Raw genomic sequence first — 20,647 nt, forward strand, 5'->3', positions numbered from 1 at the left:
TACTAAGACCAGAAGGCTGCTCACTCTGGGCAAAATGCACCACCCCAAAGCTGATGTGGACAGATTTTCCTTCCAGTAGAGGGAGAGGCGGATGAGGCCTTACCCAAGTGGAGTTGTCTTACAATACTACCACTATCGGCTTAACAGCATACCTTACATTTACCAGTGATTCACTCCTCCGCCTTTTCCAACGACACGAAAGTAGGAAGAGGCTCCTACTCTATCCCAAAGGAAGCTGTAAAATTCAAGAAAGAATTGGACCTCAAAAATCTGCAACCTGAAGGCGAAGAAACAGCGGATACAAAGAGAATCAAGAAAGGTGCAAAAAATCAGGGCTTGCAGCAAATGGAAATGGCTTAAGTCCTATGGTCTCAAGGCCGAAACAGAAGGACTCATTATAGCTGCACAAGACCTTGCCGCTCAGATGCGGTCAATAACTCTTGCAGGCAGTTCAGAGTTTTAAATTAATTCATTACAAATCCGTCTCTGATATTACAAAGAAAACAAGTTAAAAAGAATAAAATCTCGTATTCTTAAATTCCTAATTCTTTAAAAAAGTTCCTTAAAAAAAAAAAAAAAACTTGATTTGGGCGGGCTCTAATATTATCGATGACTCTTCGACGGCCTCAGTGTGAGAGATACATAATTAAGGCAGATGTTGAAGGAAAGAAAAACAATAAAAACGTGACGGTGGTGGTGGCGAAAAAAATAGAGATCGTTACAAAGAAAATGTGTTAAAAGAAACGTCGATGCAGGGTCGATGCGAGGTCAATGTGTAGTCGATGTAGGGTGGATTAGGGTCGTAGTGGGCGTGGGAAAAAATGTGAAAAAATTAGGAGGAGGAGAGAGGGAGGGGTAAGTGCAAAAAATAGCTAGTTTGATTTTTTTTAAAAACCGTGTTAATAGATTCCTTTTAATAAATCACTGAGTACGTTTCTCTTTTTGCAGTTACTGCGTCTTAGGAAACCTGTCTGGTTTCATTGCGAGTATTTATAAGTCGCATGTTTCTATTAATCGTCCTTAAGCTGTTTTATTGTTTGTTTTTTTTATAATAATAAGTAAAGGCTGTCCCTTGGGTTCCTTGACTTAAACGGAGCTCGAAACAAGACAATAAGCTCACCAAAGAATTTTAATACTGAGTCAAGATTTAAATAAAGAGTTTTTAGCTCCACTTTTTGTGCGTGTCTTATAACCGATTGTTTGCGCTAAAAAGAGGACATAAACTGTTTTTCGCGTTGGTAGGTAGCAGCTCCTTCTTCTGTTTTTTTTTTTTTTTTCATAGACGTTCAAACCGGGCTAAAGTTACTTACCGGGCAAAACTAGGCAAAACTTTTGTCGCTATTGAAAAGTACAGTTATTAAAATAAAAACGGCTATCCACTTATTACTATGCCAAGGCACACGTAGGGCACTTAAAAAGTATGCAGGAAGGCCAACGGAAGGCACTTAATTAGTATGCAGGATGGTACACGGAAGGCACTTATGAATGTCAATTTAGGGAAGGAATTTGCTTGGCCCAAAAAAGGATAACTCCTTGCCTTCACTTTTCCCTTTCCGCTGGTCCCAACTAATCCCAATCATGACCTGACAGCCTGGACCAGTCTGGCTTAGCCTCCCCGCAGACGTCCTTTGGGGTTCGTTTGTCACGCATTCATTTCTCCCGTAGGGGAGAAATGAATGCGTGACAAACGAACCCCAAAGGACGTCTGCGGGGAGGCTAAGTCTGGCTAAGAGGATTGCAACCAGTCGAACTCAGACTTGGTTAATTAAATTCCACTTTCGGCGAAACCAGGCCATGAGTGTCAACCATTCAAGAAACACTTTCAATTTCATCTATGTTTGCCAGAAAAAAATCCAGTCGTTCATAACATTGCATACATGAAAAAAATATTAATAATCATAATAATAAATAATGAGAGATAATGATGATGCTTATAATATGATCATATTGATAATAAGGAAGAAAAAAACTAAACAAATTAGGCAGGAGGTTTCTCTTCTCCTTTTCTGTTGGATACCGCACTGTGTTTACTAGAATTTTGTGCACGTTTATCATTTTAATGAGGTCTTCAGTTAATAAGACAGTTATCCAAGGATGATTAGCACCACCCTGTGGAGAACTTGCAAATAGCCTGCGTCTTCGACACTGTACTCCGCCTTTATACCAATGGTTTACATGATGGGGGGCCGGCTAGGGATCCGTTATTACAAATGGTGACAGACTTTTTATTTAAAAGTGGGAAGCGGTTTATTACAACGAATTGCGACGGATATTGTGAAATGCGACAAATTTATTGTAAACTGCTAGAGATTATTACAAAAAGCGATGATTATTACTGAAAAAACCGAGCGATAGTACACCACGACAAAAGTAACATAAGGCGTAAAATAAAAATTTCATAATTATTATTTTACATAAACACTTTAATTGTGCCATGTGCGCGTGCAATTTGGCCTTCTTTGCCTTTCTCTTCAAGTCTACAAGGCCAATCAAAGGATGAAACTGATCTCAATTCGCCAAAAGCAACAACAAACAAAGATATTTTCCTTTCTTTTAGTATGGGTTAATAAAAAGCTTGAATTTGGTTTATTTTTATTTTTATTATTTTATTTTTATTTTGTTTATTTTTATTATTTGTTTTTTTTTTTATTCTACAAGGATTTAAACTGACGGCTTTTTTCTCCAGCTGGAACAATCCCCCCCAGTAAGCACTGATATTTTAACCAATGATTACAGTGTGAAACCTAAAAAAATGATTAAATGCAAATTGAAGTGAAATAACACCTAAATGACTCCTCTTTGAGGTAATTGATTAGCCATTGCTTTTAGCGGGCATATACATGCCGGAAAACTTGTAAATTTTTCTGAAAAGCAATAAGTAAAGTGAGTGGAAATATCGTTGTCATAAACGGCATTCTCTGCATTTGTAGCAACGGGTTTGTTTGATCAATATTTCTTAGTAGAGCGGAACTTTTCACCAAACCGGCATTCTTTTTAAAAAAAGCGACAATCTTGTTGAAGAGCTTTCTGTCAGTCAGTATCATGTTGAACTTTGCCAATATCATAACTCCTCAGAATAAGGCTCGGATGTGCTCATCAGTCTTGTGCTTTTTCAGCATTTCAGTTCGCCAAATTGCATTGGAAAGAACAGTGAAAGAGCTTTTTATAGCTTTTCCCTATCCTACGCTTTGACATGAAAAGCCACTGACATGTATGACACACGTCAATCGACCTCAAATTAATAATTAAATATATTTCACAGTATTTTAAGAACCCTACAACTTTCCTTCTCACACATCACCCACACCCTGTTGATGAAAACCACTCGGGAAGTTTGCAAATATGGACAAAATGATTTGTTCACTCTTTTTCTACTTGACCGCCTTTGGAGCAGTTTTGGCTGCCGAGGAAGAATCTAGATCTGCCTACATAGTAACCCAAGAGAAAAAGTGTTTACATGGCTATGCTGTAAAGAGAACCGATTCCACGGATGAAATGTCATGCAATCAAGCTTGTTTAAGGCATTCTTGGTGTACCTCTTCTAACTTCAAAGAGTCCTCAGGCAACTGTGAACTGAACAAGCACGAGTTCTCAATAACTACAGATGATGACACCAAGCTCACTGATAATACGGGCACAACGTTTTCAATGTTTCTTAAGGTAAGTTGAAGATATAAAGTTCCAGCTTATACAACTAACATCATGATGTAAGACGATAACTTTGTTCAAATTAATTTTTAATAGCTGTTCTGTAGGAAAAACGGACAAGTTGACTTTTATTGGGATGCACTTTTAAAATAGAGCATGAAAAGTGGTGATATTGTCTCGTATGGGAGTCTGTCTCGTATATTCTGCTGTTAGCTACCATTTTTCCGCAACCAAATGCTATCGAAGGCGATGTTTTCTTGCCTTCAATTAAAAGGTTTACTTGTTTTTAATTTACAATTAGGAGAAGAGTAAAGTGCAATTCAACAATTCAAGGAAAGTCGAGTAGGCAATTTATGTTGAATTTTCATTTTTGTTTTTGTTTTTCAAAATAACAGTGCACTCACCTGTCTTGCACGTTTTTTTTGTTAATATGTGACTGAGAATAAATACAGGCTAAAACATCTGCTGAGTTTAAAAAGTTGTAGAACGTCGATGGGAAACTGTTTTTGCTTACAGAAGTAAAATGCGAACGTTTCTGCAGGGTTGCCTGATGGCTGGATGCCTTAACGGAGGTTCTTGTCTGTTCATGACCAAAGAAAAGGAAGCGTTCGCTTGTTCATGCAGTCCGCAATGGCGTGGAGTAAAATGTGAAATAGGTAAATCCTAACCTTTTTTTTGTTCCTTATAATAAATATAACAAAGTCATATCTAAAGACAAGTATTGTTTAAAGCCGATGAAACATTTTTCAGTGGGACGAAAAAAGTTATAATCCGCTGACAGATTAATGTCACATACCAATTCTGGCAATGTATAGCTTTAACATAGGTCAGTAATTTTAAAGGTAACATTTTAGAGACTGTCAATTTGATGGAACTTTCGCTCTGTATAAAGCAAATACTAGCTGCTTGGGATGGGAAATAATAACTAATGCATACATAACGATTTTTCCATGAAAATATTTATACTGTTCTCGCGAGCTGGCCAATCAGAGAGCCGTTTGGATAGGTGCTGGACGACCTTTTTTTCCAATTGGAATTGTCCAAAGAAAGTAATAGAAATTGCATATACATCCCTGGTACGACCGAAGCTGGAACATGCAAGTGCAGCTTGCAGCTTTCTTTAAAGAAAGATATTAGTGCTCTGGAAAGGGTTCAACGTAAAGCAGCACGGTTCTGATCACAGAATTATGATAGATATGCCAGTGTTACGGACATGATTAAAGACTTAGCTAGGGCGGTGGGCCAAGCTGGAAACGATAAGAAGGCAGTCTAGATTAACACTTATGTATAAACTAACTCATGGTCTTATTGATAATAGATACCCGAAATTATTTAATTCAACACTCCGAGAGTCTCACGAGAAGAAGCCATCAATTTAAATTTCGCGTGTCATATGCAAATAAAGACGTTTTCAAATTTTCGTTTTTCCAAAAACTATAGCGGACTGGAACTGGCTCCCTGAGGCCATTGTTTCATCATCCTCTTTAGAAAATATTAAATATAGGTTAACAGCTTCTCTTATAGTTATATATCATTTATATAGTTTACTGTTTTCTTCATTTAACTTTTATATCATTATTTTATATATTGATATATCTGTATTTTATGCATTTACTTATTTTTATTCATTTATTTATTTGTTTGTTTTTATTTTTACGGTTGGTGTGATAACCCAACGGTTGTTGCCGACCTAATACCTGTAAATGTAAGTGTAAATGTAAATTGTTAAGTAGTGTAAGTGCTCGGCATCTTTCTTTCCTTTAATTTGTTCAGAAAAATTTGTCCTTTAAACTGAAACTATAACACAATAAGTTTTAATACCGTTCATAGATAGTGAAGTGGAAGCCTAAATTTACTTTAATATATTTAAAAGGTGCGACATTTTTATGAAACAAACTCAGAGCGAACGTAAGCGAAAAATATAAGCCCAAGCATGGCGCTATGAAGGTGCTGTGTTTCTTCCTGCGAAGCAGTGAGAGCCGAAGTTTATAAGAGTGTGGAGCCTTTTACGACCCTTATACCTGCATTCTCTCTATTTAAAACGCCATAACCTGTAGTTATGCATATGGGCCATGCACATTTTATTTTCATACTAGGGGAGGGCTAAGAGTGATTAGTAAAATCCAACAAGTCTATTATCAATGCTGCGTTCTGATTGATAGTCCACTAGTAGCGAAAAGCGCCGGCTTTGAAAACCAAAACATGTTAGCAATCCCGCAGGTTAGTCCTTGTATACAATCTTTCTTTCAATGAGTCGGTCTCGGGGCTTAATCAGATACGATATTGGACGAGAGGCGCGAAATGCACACGAATTGTTCGACAGATGAGTAAGAATCATACGGAAATTAAGACTTGTTTTACCTTCAAAACTATTTGTCACCTTTTTCAAAGGTTTTTGCCAACTTAATTTTCCCGGCCCCTGACACGGAACAATATATCTCCCTTCCTATGTGACTACAAGTTTTTTGTGGGAAAAGAAAAAAAAGGAATCGCGTTTTGCTAGCTTATTAAGTTGTTTTTTCTCGATATTTTTGACCAACTAGTTGGATTTTACTAAAACAATTATTCCTTTCCCCTCATGGGCTATTGACTCAGAGCCCATTCGGGCTCGAGGAATAATTGTTAATTATAACCCTAGCCTTCTTGCAAGCTCTACATGTATAGCGAACGAAGCGAGCCGCAAGAGAACGCGCGAACGAGTGGCGGAGCCGCGAGGTCGGAGGAAAGGAGTGCTTGCAACCGATCGCTCATAAATTTTCGTTTCTGCTTCACCCAGACGAAGCGAAATGCCAGGCAGTGGCGGAAAATGACGCATCGCCAATTTACTTTGAAACACGATGTTACGGCGATCGGGAAAATTATGATTACTTTTTTCTTCGGCGAGGGAAATGATCGCTCCCTCCTTCTGTGATCGGTGAACGATTTCTGAGGACTAAGTGGCGATCAGTTTGGAGTCGATCTCAACCTCGCGGAATATATAAACCGGCAAATCAGAAGGCTGAGAAGGGGTTGCCAGGAAAACTTTACTATACTAAATACTACGTTTTTTAGATACTTCGTTACTTTGTTGTCTTTCTCCACAACGAAGTCAGTTGATTTGTTTCAGTCATATCCAAGCGGATGCGTGGAAGATTGACATCCTCAAGAAAATAAGAAAATCACTGCAGTGATGAACAAACATATTTTTTTGACAAAGTGGAAAGCAACGAATGCGATTTTTAATGACGCCGAAGTTCAAACAGAATGCAGCGTATTTGAAGGGACACGTTTCCTGCTTAATTCAAAGAATATTGTAGGTCCGACTCAGCTTATAGGCTACGATCCATGTCATTCGTTTGTCAGGGTTTTTGGAGGGTATTACTGGACAAAAATGTTATCGGATCGTACCATAAGGTGCATTATATCTAATTTGCCCATATACTATCTTACGGTACCCGGTATGCTGTTATGTCGTACTCGGTGATGTTGTATCGTAACCGGAACACTGTTATATCGTACTCGGTAACCTTATATCGTAACCAAAGTAGTATTGTATCGTGCTCCAATTCTGATGTATCGTACCCGGTAGCCATAGATCGTAACTTATATGCTGTTGTTTCGCACTCGGTAACCTGATATCGTAACCTGAATGATATTGTATCGCACCCGGTAAACTTGTATTGTAACCTGAACGTTGTTGTATCGCACCCGGTAACCATAGATGGTATCCAGGAAATAGTTATGTCGTACAAAGCGACTGTATATCATAGCCGGGATGCTGTCATGTCGTACCCGATCAAGAGTAGATTTCTCTCAAGTCGCACAAGGTGAAAATGTGGTCAGCGGCTTTCAAAATTGCACAGATAGGTATACGTTATATATGATCATTATAATGTACCGTCTCTAGGTGCTTTACGTGCTTCTGGTGCTTTACTTGCCTGAGGTGCTTGGTCTGCTTGAGGTGCTTTAATGGCTTGATGTGCTTTGCTTGCTTAAGGTGTTTTACTTTAGGGTCCCAATAGGTTTAACCAAGAGTTCTCTTGGTTTAACAGCCATCGAATACCCTCGTCAACCGCCAAAAATTGTTGTTTTTTACCGTTATGCGTCAAAAATGCACATTTATATCAACCGTCGTTAATTTCCAAGAGACTATAAAGGGGACAGAGAGGCCATCCCCCATATACACCCTATTCCATAGGTAATTCGTCTCGAGTTATTTTAGAACCGCAGAACCAAAGGGGGATTGGACAATAGCCAATCACATAGCGCGAATGTATTCCGCGTGGACGACCCACGCTAGAGCCACGCGTCCTCCACGAATTGACGCGGAACAAAATGGGGGAAGACGCGGAGAGCGATTTTGCTATTCCTTTTGTCGACGAAAACGACTACAGCGAGATTTCTGCGAAAGCTGTGTCAGCGAAACCGAAATTAAAAAAGAATCGCCCTTCCTCTCTTGTATAGAGCTAACAGTAGAGCAGGGAAATCCTTAACACACTGAATATTCTCTCAGGATCATTTACAATTTACAGTTTAAAGAGAGCAATTTCTGGTTTGATGTTTATTTTTTTTTTAGTCAATTGTAGGCGAACCCTCCTAAAGCTGAATTTCAAGGGACCATATTCAAGCTCAGAAAGAGAAATAAAATTTCGTCGTTGCTTATTTACGTCCTCCATAAAACGCGAAATTAGGCATTTTCACGTCGTAGTCGTGCAAAAACGGGAAAGAAATGAACAAAAAAGTGTGTTGCACGTGCGAAGTTGTTGTTTTGCTAATTAAACCTATTGTTTTTTTGACGTTCTAGTTGTCGTCCGCGTCGTTGGATCTTAAACTCCCTAAACTGTACAAACGACCGGTTTCAATAGACCGGCGAAATTTCTCATTTTATTAAAGCACTGAGGTTACGACAACTTCGAGTTAAACTGATTTCACGGGTTGTCAAAGAGTCCAGCGATTCCTTTTTCCCAGGTGAGCGCCGACTCATTTCGCTTCAATATTCAGGAATGCTCTCGATCTTTTTACGCTTTCATTGCCTCTCGCCCGACATGTTTTGCACGGCGTTTGGTCATGCGAAACCTCCACGAAACATCCACGCCTCGCGCGAGGTAACTTCATCCCGATTCTAAAAATAACTCGAGACGAATTACCTATGGAATAGGGTGTATATGGGGGATGGCCTCTCTGTCCCCTTTATAGTCTCTTGTAATTTCTTAAGGTATTACAAATCTCACTTTTTCAACAGGTGTTTAATTTTGGTTGAATGAAAAATTTGTTATTGTTACTTTCCCACAGATAGAAAGAACCCTTAAAAACCAGATGTTATCATTTTTTTTTTGACACTGTCCAATCTCTTAATACATTTTTTTTTGTGCAAAAGTTTGATGTAATAAGAGTGATATTACCCAAGGGTTTTGATTGGTTCGTCAGGCCATTTTATGACAACAGGTCTTGGGGATTTTAACTTTGGATGAGACGATCCACATTCCTTCAATTTTAATGACTAGAGTTAATTACAAATTCTTTAAAACTTCAAGGAGGCTTGAAGACCCTGGGTCCACGGTTGGGGAAGGGAAGCGGTGGGGGGGGGGGGGGGGGGTTCTCCCCATAATGGCCTATACGGGGAGGCACCGCCCGAAAGGGGTACCTTTTTCAAGCTTCAGGAATATGAACGGGTGCAGATTCAACAAGTTGAAGTATATGAAAGGGTAGGAAGATCCGAGTGTTCTTTCCGTATATAACATGACCTAATAGGCCCGCAGAAGAATTTATATACGCTGTAAAAAAAGTCGATAAAATTTTCTGGTTTTGTGATTAGCTCGTATCTAAAATACAGCGCATGTACGGCAATTGATAGCAATGCAAAGTTCTAAACTAGGTTTGTGAAAAGGGCATCATTTGTCAATAAAAGTTTTTAATATAAAAGTGGTACCTTTTCTGTCAAAAATGGTATATAAAGTAAGGGCTTGGACCTCGGGGCAGAGCCTCCTCATATAAAACTTTGTTGAGTACCCCCAGGTTTAAAAGGGGTCGGTGACGAAGTCATGTCAAAGAGAACCGCCGTTGTAACATCATTGTTTATTTCTTCATCACAGATTGTAATACCGTTTATAACTGTTTTTTGACAAACTACTAGAGCAAGAGTTTCAACTGCAATCATGAAGAAATATGGAGAAAAGAGGGAAGCCTTACCTCACGCCCCTATACAGATAAAAATACTTAGTCTTTTGTGAGACGATAATTGAAAAAAAAAATCTACAAACTTCAAAACCACTTGGCTATAATGAATTTATGCTTGGTAGGACGTTTTTTATCCTGGTGGCTAAGACCAGGATAACCTTAACATCAATGTGGTGAAGTGAAGTCGGTCTCCAATTTTCTAAAAGTTAACAGTCCTTTCCTTTTTTAAATGAAAGTGATCTTGGCTTGTTTCTTTGCATCTCAAGTATGCATATTCAGTTATTGGCCTGCAGTTTCCAACGTCGTTGGGGTCTTTATCTTTAAAGATTAGCGTCCATTTGCCTTTCTTACGATACAATACTACTCTGGTTACGATATAAGGCTACCGAGTACGATATAACAGTGTTCCGGTTAAAATAGAACATCACCGAGAACGACATAACAGCATACCGGGTACCGTAAGATCAGGGGCACCCAACGACAATTTTCGGAAGAATATCTGTTCGGAAGACGATTTGAGATCTAGAATTTTCGAAACATTTGTTGTAAAATTTCTTGCTTGCCTGCCTCTCCTAGGATTTTCGAACATCCAAAAAATGGTATATTTGCCTATTTTTAACGGATTTTTACCCTAAAAAGGTCACCAAGAATTTTCGGAAGCCTTTTTTCTGGCTGAAATTTTCGAAAAGGTAAGTTTTGATCCCTATAATTTTCGGATCACTAGACTTTCAGCTAGGAAATCCGAACAGATGAAAAATTTTTAGGGGATTAAAATATGCCTATATCTACTGTTTAAATACTAAAATACGTTTAACAATGCTATGTTTAAGTGGTTTTGAACTATATTCTCGTTGGGTGCCCCTGTAAGATAGTATACGGCAAATTCGATATAATGCACCTTATGGTACGATCTAATAACATTTTTGTTTGTTGATTCAGAAGGCACTTTGGAGCTAATTAGAGAACTTAAAACCCTTATTTAGCCGCAATAAAGAGCTTTACCCCTCAAAAACGGTCACAGAATATGATCTTGCATCATAGGACAAACCAACTTCCCGACCATAAACAAAAACCGCAGAAAATCAATGAGCGTGTCATGACCTCTCAGTGTGAAAAAAGCGGCTAAAATCACATTTGCTCAGTCGAAAAGTAGAACCCCTCCAGCATAATCTACCCGTCAGAGGAAAAAAGCGTATTTGGAACAGGCAGCATTTTGGCTTTTTGGTAAAAGTCGTTCCTCAGCGGCGATGAGCAAGGAGAAACGCCTGCCGTTCGCAGACTATTGCAACCGACGTGAAGAGACAAATCGACACTAGCTGAAATCGACTCCAACTGAGCGATAAATTAACGCACGAATCTCCAATTCACTCTCGCTAAAGATCTTCACTTTCTCCTTCAGACTGGAAATTTTACCTTTAAGCAAAAAAACATCAGTTTCCTTTGGCCGAGGAAACTTTTTTTGGCGTTTCCCCACTCATATATAACTGCATCAACAGTTGGCGGTCCTCGCGATTTCGTGCGTGTTATCAATCACATCTTTCTATCACTCAATTTAATTGGTTGAGGACAGAAGAAAAGAAACAACGTCACCGAAATCGTTTCACAGCTCGAGATCGCAGTCGCTATTTTCGGAGGGAGAGAAGCCACGACCGAAATACGTCTGTAGTTCGCAGTCTAGATCTTTGCAAGCTCTCCCTTTCTTTCCCGCTCCTCGCACTCTCGCGTCTCCTTTCGCGTGCTGCTCTCGCGTGACTTCTTGCGACTCCCCTATTTTGAGTGATTGTTATTTTGAGTTTTCTTTCCGTTGAAGTATAGGCTCTTGTAGGTATATAAGTCTGATTTTTGTGGCCATATTCAATTTTAGAGTCCTTCGCCATCTTGTTTTTTGATATAACCATCAGGTAACGGTTGTTCAAAAGACACGAAAGTGCTCTCCAGCGGATAAATCACTATCCAGCGGATAAGTATTTAGGTAGACTGCGAGTAGTCCCCATTTTTTCCTTATAGTAGAGCGAGCGAAAAGCGAGCGCGTGTGAAAATCATCCACGCGAGAAAGGCGAGTTTCTCTCTCACCGCCGCGTCTCGCCTTTCTCGCGCGAGATGATTCTCACGCGCACTCGCGTTTCGCTCGTGTACTATCCCTGAGAAAAAACGGGGACTACTCGTAGTCAAGTATTTCTCTTTTGGGAAACCAATTGCGTTTTCCACTGCTGGATAGAGATTTATCCATTGGATGGAACCATCCAGGCAACTTTTGAACAGCTGGGGCCAGATGAATTGACCAGAAACTGTTTTTATAGATATTGACGAATGCGCGAAAAATACCCATAAGTGCGATATCAATGCTTATTGCAACAATACCAAGGGAGGATACAACTGCACTTGTCATCCGGGATATTACGGAGATGGAAAGAATTGTCACGAATCAGGTGAGATGGCAGGCTTCATCCATATTCGACTTAGAGGATCTTTGAAAAACCAAGTGTGAGCAAACAATAACATTAAATCCTACCAAAGCAAAAACATCGAAATGGGCGTGTATGTGAAGAAAGAAGGTCTTCTTCGTTAACAGAAAATGATCGAAAAAGCGTTTTACATTTTATGTGTTTTAAAGTATTTTCTGTCGCAAAAATTGTTAAAAAGTGCTGAAGTAATATCATGATGAGACACGGAGGTAAGAGAGAAACTCGCCTTTCTCGCGTGGGTAATTTTCACCCGCGCTTGCGTTTAGCTCGTTCTACTATATCCCAGAGGAAAAATGAGGACTACTCGTAGTCAAGTATTTAGGAAACCAATTGCGTTTTCCACTGCTGGATAGAGACTTATCCATTGGATGGCACCATCCAGGCACCCTTGAACAGCTGGGGCCAGATGAATTGACCATAAACTGTTTTGTTTTTATAGATATTGACGAATGCGCAAAAAATACCCACAAGTGCGATATCAATGCTTACTGCAACAATACCAAGGGAGGATACAACTGCACTTGTCGTCCGGGATATTACGGAGATGGAAAGAATTGCGAACCAGGTGAGTTAGCAGGCTTCATCCATATTCGACTTAGAGGGTCTTTGAGAAACCAAGTGTGAGCAAACAATAACATTTAATCCTTCTAAAGCAAAAACATCGAAGTGGGCGTGCATCTGAAGACAAGGTCTTCTTCTTTAACAGAAAATGATCGAAAAAGCGTTTTACTTTTTATGTGTTTTAAAGTATTACCTGCTGCAAGAATAACTAAAAAGTGTTGATTAAGTAACATCATGATGATAAAAAATTCAAAACCGAACCGAGAGTAAATAGTGCCGATTAAACGAGAGAAACTTATTCCTATCGCTGTGAACGGGTCTTCTGATCTTATTTTTTTTACCAGAAAGAATAATATTATTTTTTTAATCACCCGTATGTATTATCGTTAATCGGTCTCCTGCATTCCTTGTTTTCTTTAATATACGTAATAAAACGCAAGGAGCTTCTTTTTTCAGCTTGGAAATAGGCCTCTCGGGTTAGGGGTATACTGAACGTTAACTCGCAGGTTGAAGGGCAACACTTTTAATTCGTTAAATATTTTCTTTTATTTTTCTTCTGCACAGTTTCATCATGTAACGACCGTTTTGTCAAGACAGTGTAAGTAAAATCAACTAAGACTACTACTAAGGCTGTTAAAATCACGACTGAGAATTGTATGTTTTATAACGAACACCAATATGGCCGACATCAAGACGCCGTGAAACTGCGCTAATAAATTGTCTGCTTTGTGAATTGCCAATACTTAATTGATAAAGTGCTGGTATCATAAAAGACAGTAAACACAATCTTATTGTGGCATTTTTTCCGCAATTACCAACATCCAAGTCTGCAATCTTTCAGATGGACCAGGGAACCTAGTCCTGAGGCTATGCTTATTTCAAAGGCTTCCAGTTGCATTACAGCCGATCAAATATTCAGTTTTGGTTCTGCAGAGAAGTCTTTGAGTCAATATTTGTTTGCGTCTGGTTACAATATATTTTTTTAATATTGGGTGTCAACACTCCTTATCATTTTGCAATTGCTTTTTTTAAGATCCCGCGAAAACAAAGCGTACCCACTACTTATGGAGAATGAGGTTATTGACGTTTACTGTCACATGACCATGTCTGTGACTTCAAATGGACAATGCAGTGATGGAGGTTGGACTTTGGTCATGAAGATTGATGGCAATCAGGTAGCTCGCTAACATTATCTATGGTTGCCTTACTTAATGAAACGAACGTGTTTACAGTTTCCAGTTTTTTTAGTATCTCTTGATTTTCATTTTCATATAAATTAACCGTCGGTACAGTGTCTATTCACATGATATAACAAGTCATAGCTGAAAGAAATAGTTCATAAAAAGAGTAATTGAACTAAGTGGAGTGTAATTTAGTCTAAAATCAAAAGACTTAGTATGATTTTAGACTAAACTTGCACGCCATGAAGTTCAATCACCACTTTGTAAAGCCATTTTGAAATCCCATAATTCAGTTAGTACCAATATTTCATTGATCAAGTCACACTGTCAAGTGGCTGGTTTGTTACAAAGCGGAAACAAAATGGCCAGTTTACGTCTCATTTTGTACCCGAAACAGAAACGATTCAATGTAGAGAGAAAATGGTGCGATTTAAAACGGAAATGACGCGATTTAGAACAGATGTGATTTACCGCAAAAAAAAAAAATATATAGTGTAATTCGTGAATAAATCACACTGTGGAGAGCCGATTAGACTGCAGGATCACCACTGATTTCAAAATGGATAAAATAAAGTGAGTAATGAGTGTTTCTGGACTAACTTGATATGATCACGCAATGAAGTAGCTGACTAATATAGGAGACATCGCATATGCTTCAGTCAAGATAAGTTGATTTCCTTGGCTTTTAGCTGGCCGCCATAACCTGAGTGTCCTGCAGGGAGAGGGAAGGGAGGTAACTCTACTGCTTTCCAACTTCGTTTCTTGACCCACTTCGCCTGCCAGTGTGACGTCATATAATAACTGGCAAGAGATTCGGGTCGCTTGTGCAAATTAGCAAGGGGTACTGGCAATGAGTTATTAGGACGGGCGCGGTCGAGAAACAGCTGGAGAAAAAGCTAAGAAGCTAGCAAATATCGCTATATATTGCTAACTTGATCGCAAGCGTGTGAGCTTTGTTGTTGCCATAATCTGCTTGTGTAAACGATTTTGATATTTTGTGTTCATAATTGCATAATTTTGTTAATTTGTTTTGCGGGCCGTATTGCGGGATCGCCATCTTTTTCACGGGACCGGCAAGGCCATCAAAACTTAAATCCTGTTTTCCTCTAAAATAGGTAAGGTGTAGTCTCCAGAATAGGAGGTTCCATTCACAGATCACGCATGTTTATATTTCATCTATTCTTTCCCTAGTTAAAAAGACCCAACTTCATATCAATCTTTTCGAGTATGGGCCTCTGTTGATTTCCTTATTCGCCACCAAATTCATTCAAGCTAGTCTTGATGGATTATCCACATCGATCGGCCCGTTCAACCCGAAATAATGCGAATTAACTTTGAAATAAGTGCTTAAGCTTATTTTCCTCAAATGTATATTTGAATTGATGATATATACAGCTCCACTAGCTTCAAACAGCGTCTGTGGCAGACAAAACTGAATGGTTTTGATATTACAAAATTTTTTTCATCCAAACTTTTTGTGGCACTGCGTGGTGCAGTACGTGGTCAAGGAATTGCTTGCAAGAGCAGATGAACCGGGTTAGACTCCCGGCGACGCTGAATTCTGTACTTTGTACCGTTCTGTTTGGTTTTTTTTTTCCTATTCAGTTTTTTTTAAATACACAATTCTTTTCTCCTGTTTTCATTTATTCTTACCGCTGACCCTGTCGATCACGCACTTGGATCAATATATATATATTAAGCTTTAAGTCGGGAGAGTTTTATTTTGGAATGGATTTCAAGAGTTCTTGATCTGCATACTGGCCAAGCTTAGTGCCAGAAAATTGAACATAAGCTGTCAAGACATGTCCCTCCTCTGAAACAGCTGTATTCTCTCCTGATGTTAGTTGACATCATGACAAACAACACTCAGTACTGACACCAAAATTGGCACTAAAAACCCACTGGTTAAATTTAAACTTGCCATTTGTACATCGTCTTAATCATAACAACAATACTCATTACCCTAAAATCTCCACTGGATTTACCCAAAAACAATATTTAAACGTAACATTTTATTGGTTTTCGGGATTTTATTACTGATAGGCCCAGTACAATATGAAAATGGGGTAAAGCAACAAGATTTAATGATCACAGTCTCTCACAAATACCTAGCATTTAGCTTCCTCTTTCAACGGTACAGCTAAGCGAACTTTGAAAGGATTGATATATGGGGTTCCACTAGCTCTGAAGAGCTGAAGATACGCACAATATAAAATATAATATATCCTTTGATGAACCTCCTGTTGCTGTGTCTAAATTAATCTTGCTGTGCACTGGCCCTCAAAAGTGTGACCGGTCGGTATGATTGCCTGTAAAATTTGTTCGACGATAGAAAGGAATCTTTAAAATTCATTACACCACTGGACGTTTCATAATAACAAGGTACTAAATTCTAGTTTTCTATGACAATAGGGACCTTAAAATCTCCAAATCCAAGAAATCGGAAATGTATTTCCGTGATTAAATAGAAATTTTTATGTATCCGTCTCTTCGATGAACACTTTGCTCGCCATTTTGAAACTCACTGACGCGAGATGTGACGTCACACTAGCAGTCGGACTGAACCACTGATTTCCTTGGAAACACCTTCCCCCACCCCCGGTGTCCTGTAAAGGCGATCGCTTGTTTTAATTTTTTAATTTTTTCTAAGCAAACGTTTCACTACACCTCTGCATACTGGCAAGATAAAAACACCTTTAACCTTGATGGAGGCAAGACTGGGTTTGACTCACAGGAGACCAAACTTCCCTCCTACTGGAACACATCCTTCTCCAAGATCTGCCTCGGTATGAAGATCAACAACCAGATCAATTTTATCGAAATCTCTAAGAGCGCCAGTTCCCTGTATTTACTGATGGCTGATGGGCAATACCGTCCTACTTCACTGGGTCGTGACAGGTGGAAGTCCGTGGTTGGTTCTGATGCTTCCTTGCAGCTCACCTGTAACAAGGAAGGCTTTAATGCAGAGTGCAACTGGGCAGACCGCTCCAAAGCAAGAATCGGTATCCTTGGTAACAACGACGGAGATTGCAACTCTTGTAACTCAAGGATCGGGTTCGGCGCTGGAGGCGATCGTGATGACTCTAACACATGTGGAAACGACGCTGAACTTGGCGGAGATAATGGGGATCAGCATATTAAAGCCATGGGATACATTTTGGTTCAGTAAAAGAGAACTACTTAATATACACTATACCTTTGTGCAGGGTGCAAAAAATTAATCGGCACGTCAGCTTTGAGCTGTTCGTCCACTTCTGCCCTGAAACTAGAAGTGAAAGCATGGTTCTATAAATCTACCCGGATTTTTTAAGGCGTTTCGCCAAATAATCCTCTCGCGAGTCAGAATTCATGGAGAATTTTCATGCCGCATGAGTTTTTCCCTGGTATTAATTCAGTTTTAGGCTAGTGCATGAGTATTTTAAAGGTTATTTAGCCTGCGGCATTGGTTGTCCCTTGCGCGAAATGTTTTTTTTTTTTACTTCGCCCGGCCCCTACCCTCATATAATTTCGCTAATGATCCGTCCCTAAGCATATTGTACTGCCTTGTAGCTGTAAAATGTCAATTTTTTTTGTGAACAATGAAAGAGCTTGTAGGCGTTTTATGACGTACGTGTTGCAGGCTGAAGGCAAGGGGAACGAAGGATTGAAGCTGTCACCCGTCAAAACGGCGTAGAGTCTTTATCGAGACTACTTTATTTATTCGAATAAGCTAAGCGCATAAGCGCCAGCCCTACAGGCAGGAATAATTAATATAAGCACCCAACTCGAATAAGTGCCCATTCCCCTACCACCCCTTGCCGCAAAAATGACGTCACTGAAAACGAGATTGGACTAAGTTCTACTAAAAGATTCCGTGATGACTTTTGTTTTCTAAATATTTATAAAAAAATTTCAATGAACGGTTAAACTTCTACTTTGTAACAAAGGCAAAATCTTCACGTTTTGTTCAGCAAAATAAAAAGCTGAAAGTTGTGAAACTGACTTATTAGCGCCCAGCTTCGATTAAACGCCCACCTCGAATAAGTGCCCACTCTCAATTTCCCAAGACTTTAACTCAGGAAGCCCATATGACAGGACGAAAATCGAATTAAATCTAGTTAAATGCGGATTCTTATAAGTAAAGACAGCTGTTATCGTACGCCTCAGAGCGTCGACTCCAGTATTTTTGTTTGTTCCAGCGCCTAAGAATTGCCCGTAATAGCTTTGTGTATATTGAAGGGTTCAGCATTATTTTGGATGTGTGGTGGCGTCAGAAATACTGTGCTTATGATCTCTTTCCGGCCCATAGTATTTCCTTATTCGTCCTTTTTAAAAATGCAGTTTATAGTTTTGTGGATTTTGTTGGAGCTGCTTCCGTGGATTCGAATTCGTGGGCAAGAGCAAAATGAAGGTTGGTTTATTCCAAACTTTTTACATAAGAACGGTTAGTAACATGAACTTATAGCCACTGGCTGAATTTATCACGTAACCTTGATTTTTTATCTGGAACGACAGCTATTATCTTCGTACTAAAAGCACTAAATATTTTAATATGCCCTTATGTCTAGTCCTATGAAAAAAAAAAAAAAAAAGGCTTCCTCCAAACATTTTATCTCATTGTGTAAAAAAGTATGTGTTTGCATATGACAACAAATTGATAATCATCTTCCTAAAATAGGTTCGATGTAGGGAAATTTTCTTCGCGAAGCTGCATGAAATGGCCATCAATGACATCCCTGAAAACACGCTCACAGAACTTGCAACTCTGTAGAAATTTTATTTTGGTTTGTTTTGCATGCATTCCGAGAATGCTGCCCGTTCCGGGCCACTTCAGTTTGTGTGGAACTTTTTATCGGCGTAAAAGGAAAATCTAACAGTCCAGCTACAAGTTGATTTTTTCGAGGGAATTTAATGGAAAAAGACTGCTGAGGAAGAAAGAAACACTCAGGAAATTAACGCCGACTCGTGACGGTTAGTTCTGGAAGTTAACGGGAGATTACTTCCCGGCTATAGGAAATTAAAGTGAAGGAGAGAGTACGATTTAAAGTAAAGGAAATTAAGGAGATGTACAAAGAGTAAGACCTCGTGGAGACATTAGGAAAAAATTATTTTAACGCTAAACCGAAACAACTATAAAGCATCAAGCCATGACGTAAAACGCATATGTATATTTTAGGGGCACATTTAAGACTAATATGTAACACTTTCTTTCGCATCTGACGATTAAATTAGACGTAGGGATCAAACAGCAGAATCTCTCTGCTGAGTCAAGCATATTTTACACTGGTCTACGGTAGTGGGCGTGTAATAATTAAGTTAACAATTATTGAATGAGGCTAAGCGGTAGGATATGAGCAATTATGCAGATCTAGGAGGTTCGCCTGCCGTGGAGAACTGAGCGTGAACCGAGATTGATGGAGAACGAAGCCGAATTCTTGATATTCAACCTACTTTGTAAAGAATATGCTTGTGTGAATAAAAAAAATCTTAAAAGAAATGCTGGTTTAAACAACGCATGAACTTATGGCGAAAAATCAAATATCAAACTTCCTGCTGTATCAGAGGCCTCTTTTCGTTTCCGCCCAATATACCAGGGAAAAGAGTGACTCTGTTAGTAGGGAAAAATATCAAAGAACTGCAACTGCAACGGAAGGAAATCTCCGTTGCGAGTAAAGCAGACAAGAAACAAAGCGGAGCAAAACGGACCAATGATAAAGCCTCTTTGAAATTTGAAAAATGTGCCGTCAGTTCCTGTGTTCTGATTGGCTTGCTACAATTCTCTCTACGTAGCAAAACGGACTAATCAGGTAGTCGCTTTTGAACGGTGCTGGTCAACTGCGCTGCTTCGCGGTTATCACCTCAGTCCGTCTTCGTTGTGAATATATGTAATACATATTCACATATTTATTTGCTAGCCGGGAGGCCCGGTTAGGGAAAAACAGTGTGCCCGCCGAGGTATTGGCCGAGTGCCGTACTCTGGACATAGGACACAGTTTTTTTTCGTAAACGGACTGACCTAGGCGGGTAAAATATACGTCAGTATTTATTTTTTCCTTATCACAACAGACAAGTAGTACTAGGCGTCAGTAGTGGTCTCAAAGGATGCCGCCGCCGCCTATTGTTTCAGGCTATTGTTCTCAGTTGTCAATCAAATTAAAAATTCAAGATGGCGCCCGGAGAGGACTCGGAACTTAGTTACTAATGAATATGTAAAAGTGAACTGATATATGTGGATAAAGGGAATGGCTTAGACATGTGGTACAGAATTTTTGTCCTCTGCGCAGTACGCATGCGCAGTGTACTACGCATGTGCAGTACCGAATCTTGTGTAAAAACGTTCTAAAACGTTTTTAAACTAGTCTTAAATGTTTATTAGGGTTTTAAGTAAAGAAAAAAAGTCTTTCCCAACCTTGCTAGCATCGCAAGATTAAGAAAGAACGAGCTGACCGGGAATCGAACCCGGGTCACCTGCCTGACAAGCAGGGATACTAAACCACTGTACTATCAGCCCCTTTCCGAGTTAATCACAACAAAGTAGTCAGGTGAACAATGTTTATTTTATTATTATTATTTTTCTTGTAATTAAAGTTTAACAATAGTGTGATTTTATTTCTATGAGAAAGAAGAAAAATGGTGTAAAGTGAGAGATCACAATCA

The 20,647-nt window shown here is 39.2% G+C and overlaps 1 protein-coding gene across 1 annotated transcript; it reads left to right on the forward strand.

Moving 5' to 3' along the window:
* Nucleotides 1-3,495: 3,495 nt before the first annotated feature.
* On the forward strand, nt 3,496-17,180 carry LOC140943800 (uncharacterized). Its single transcript, XM_073392911.1, has 4 exons — nt 3,496-3,660; nt 4,190-4,301; nt 13,941-14,005; nt 16,662-17,180. Exons 1-4 carry the CDS (start codon nt 3,496-3,498, stop codon nt 17,178-17,180), a joined length of 861 nt encoding a protein of 286 aa, XP_073249012.1.
* Nucleotides 17,181-20,647: the final 3,467 nt, after the last annotated feature.

This window comes from Porites lutea, chromosome 7, assembly GCF_958299795.1.
Source record: "Porites lutea chromosome 7, jaPorLute2.1, whole genome shotgun sequence".
In the NCBI taxonomy this organism is placed as follows: Eukaryota; Metazoa; Cnidaria; class Anthozoa; order Scleractinia; family Poritidae; genus Porites; species Porites lutea.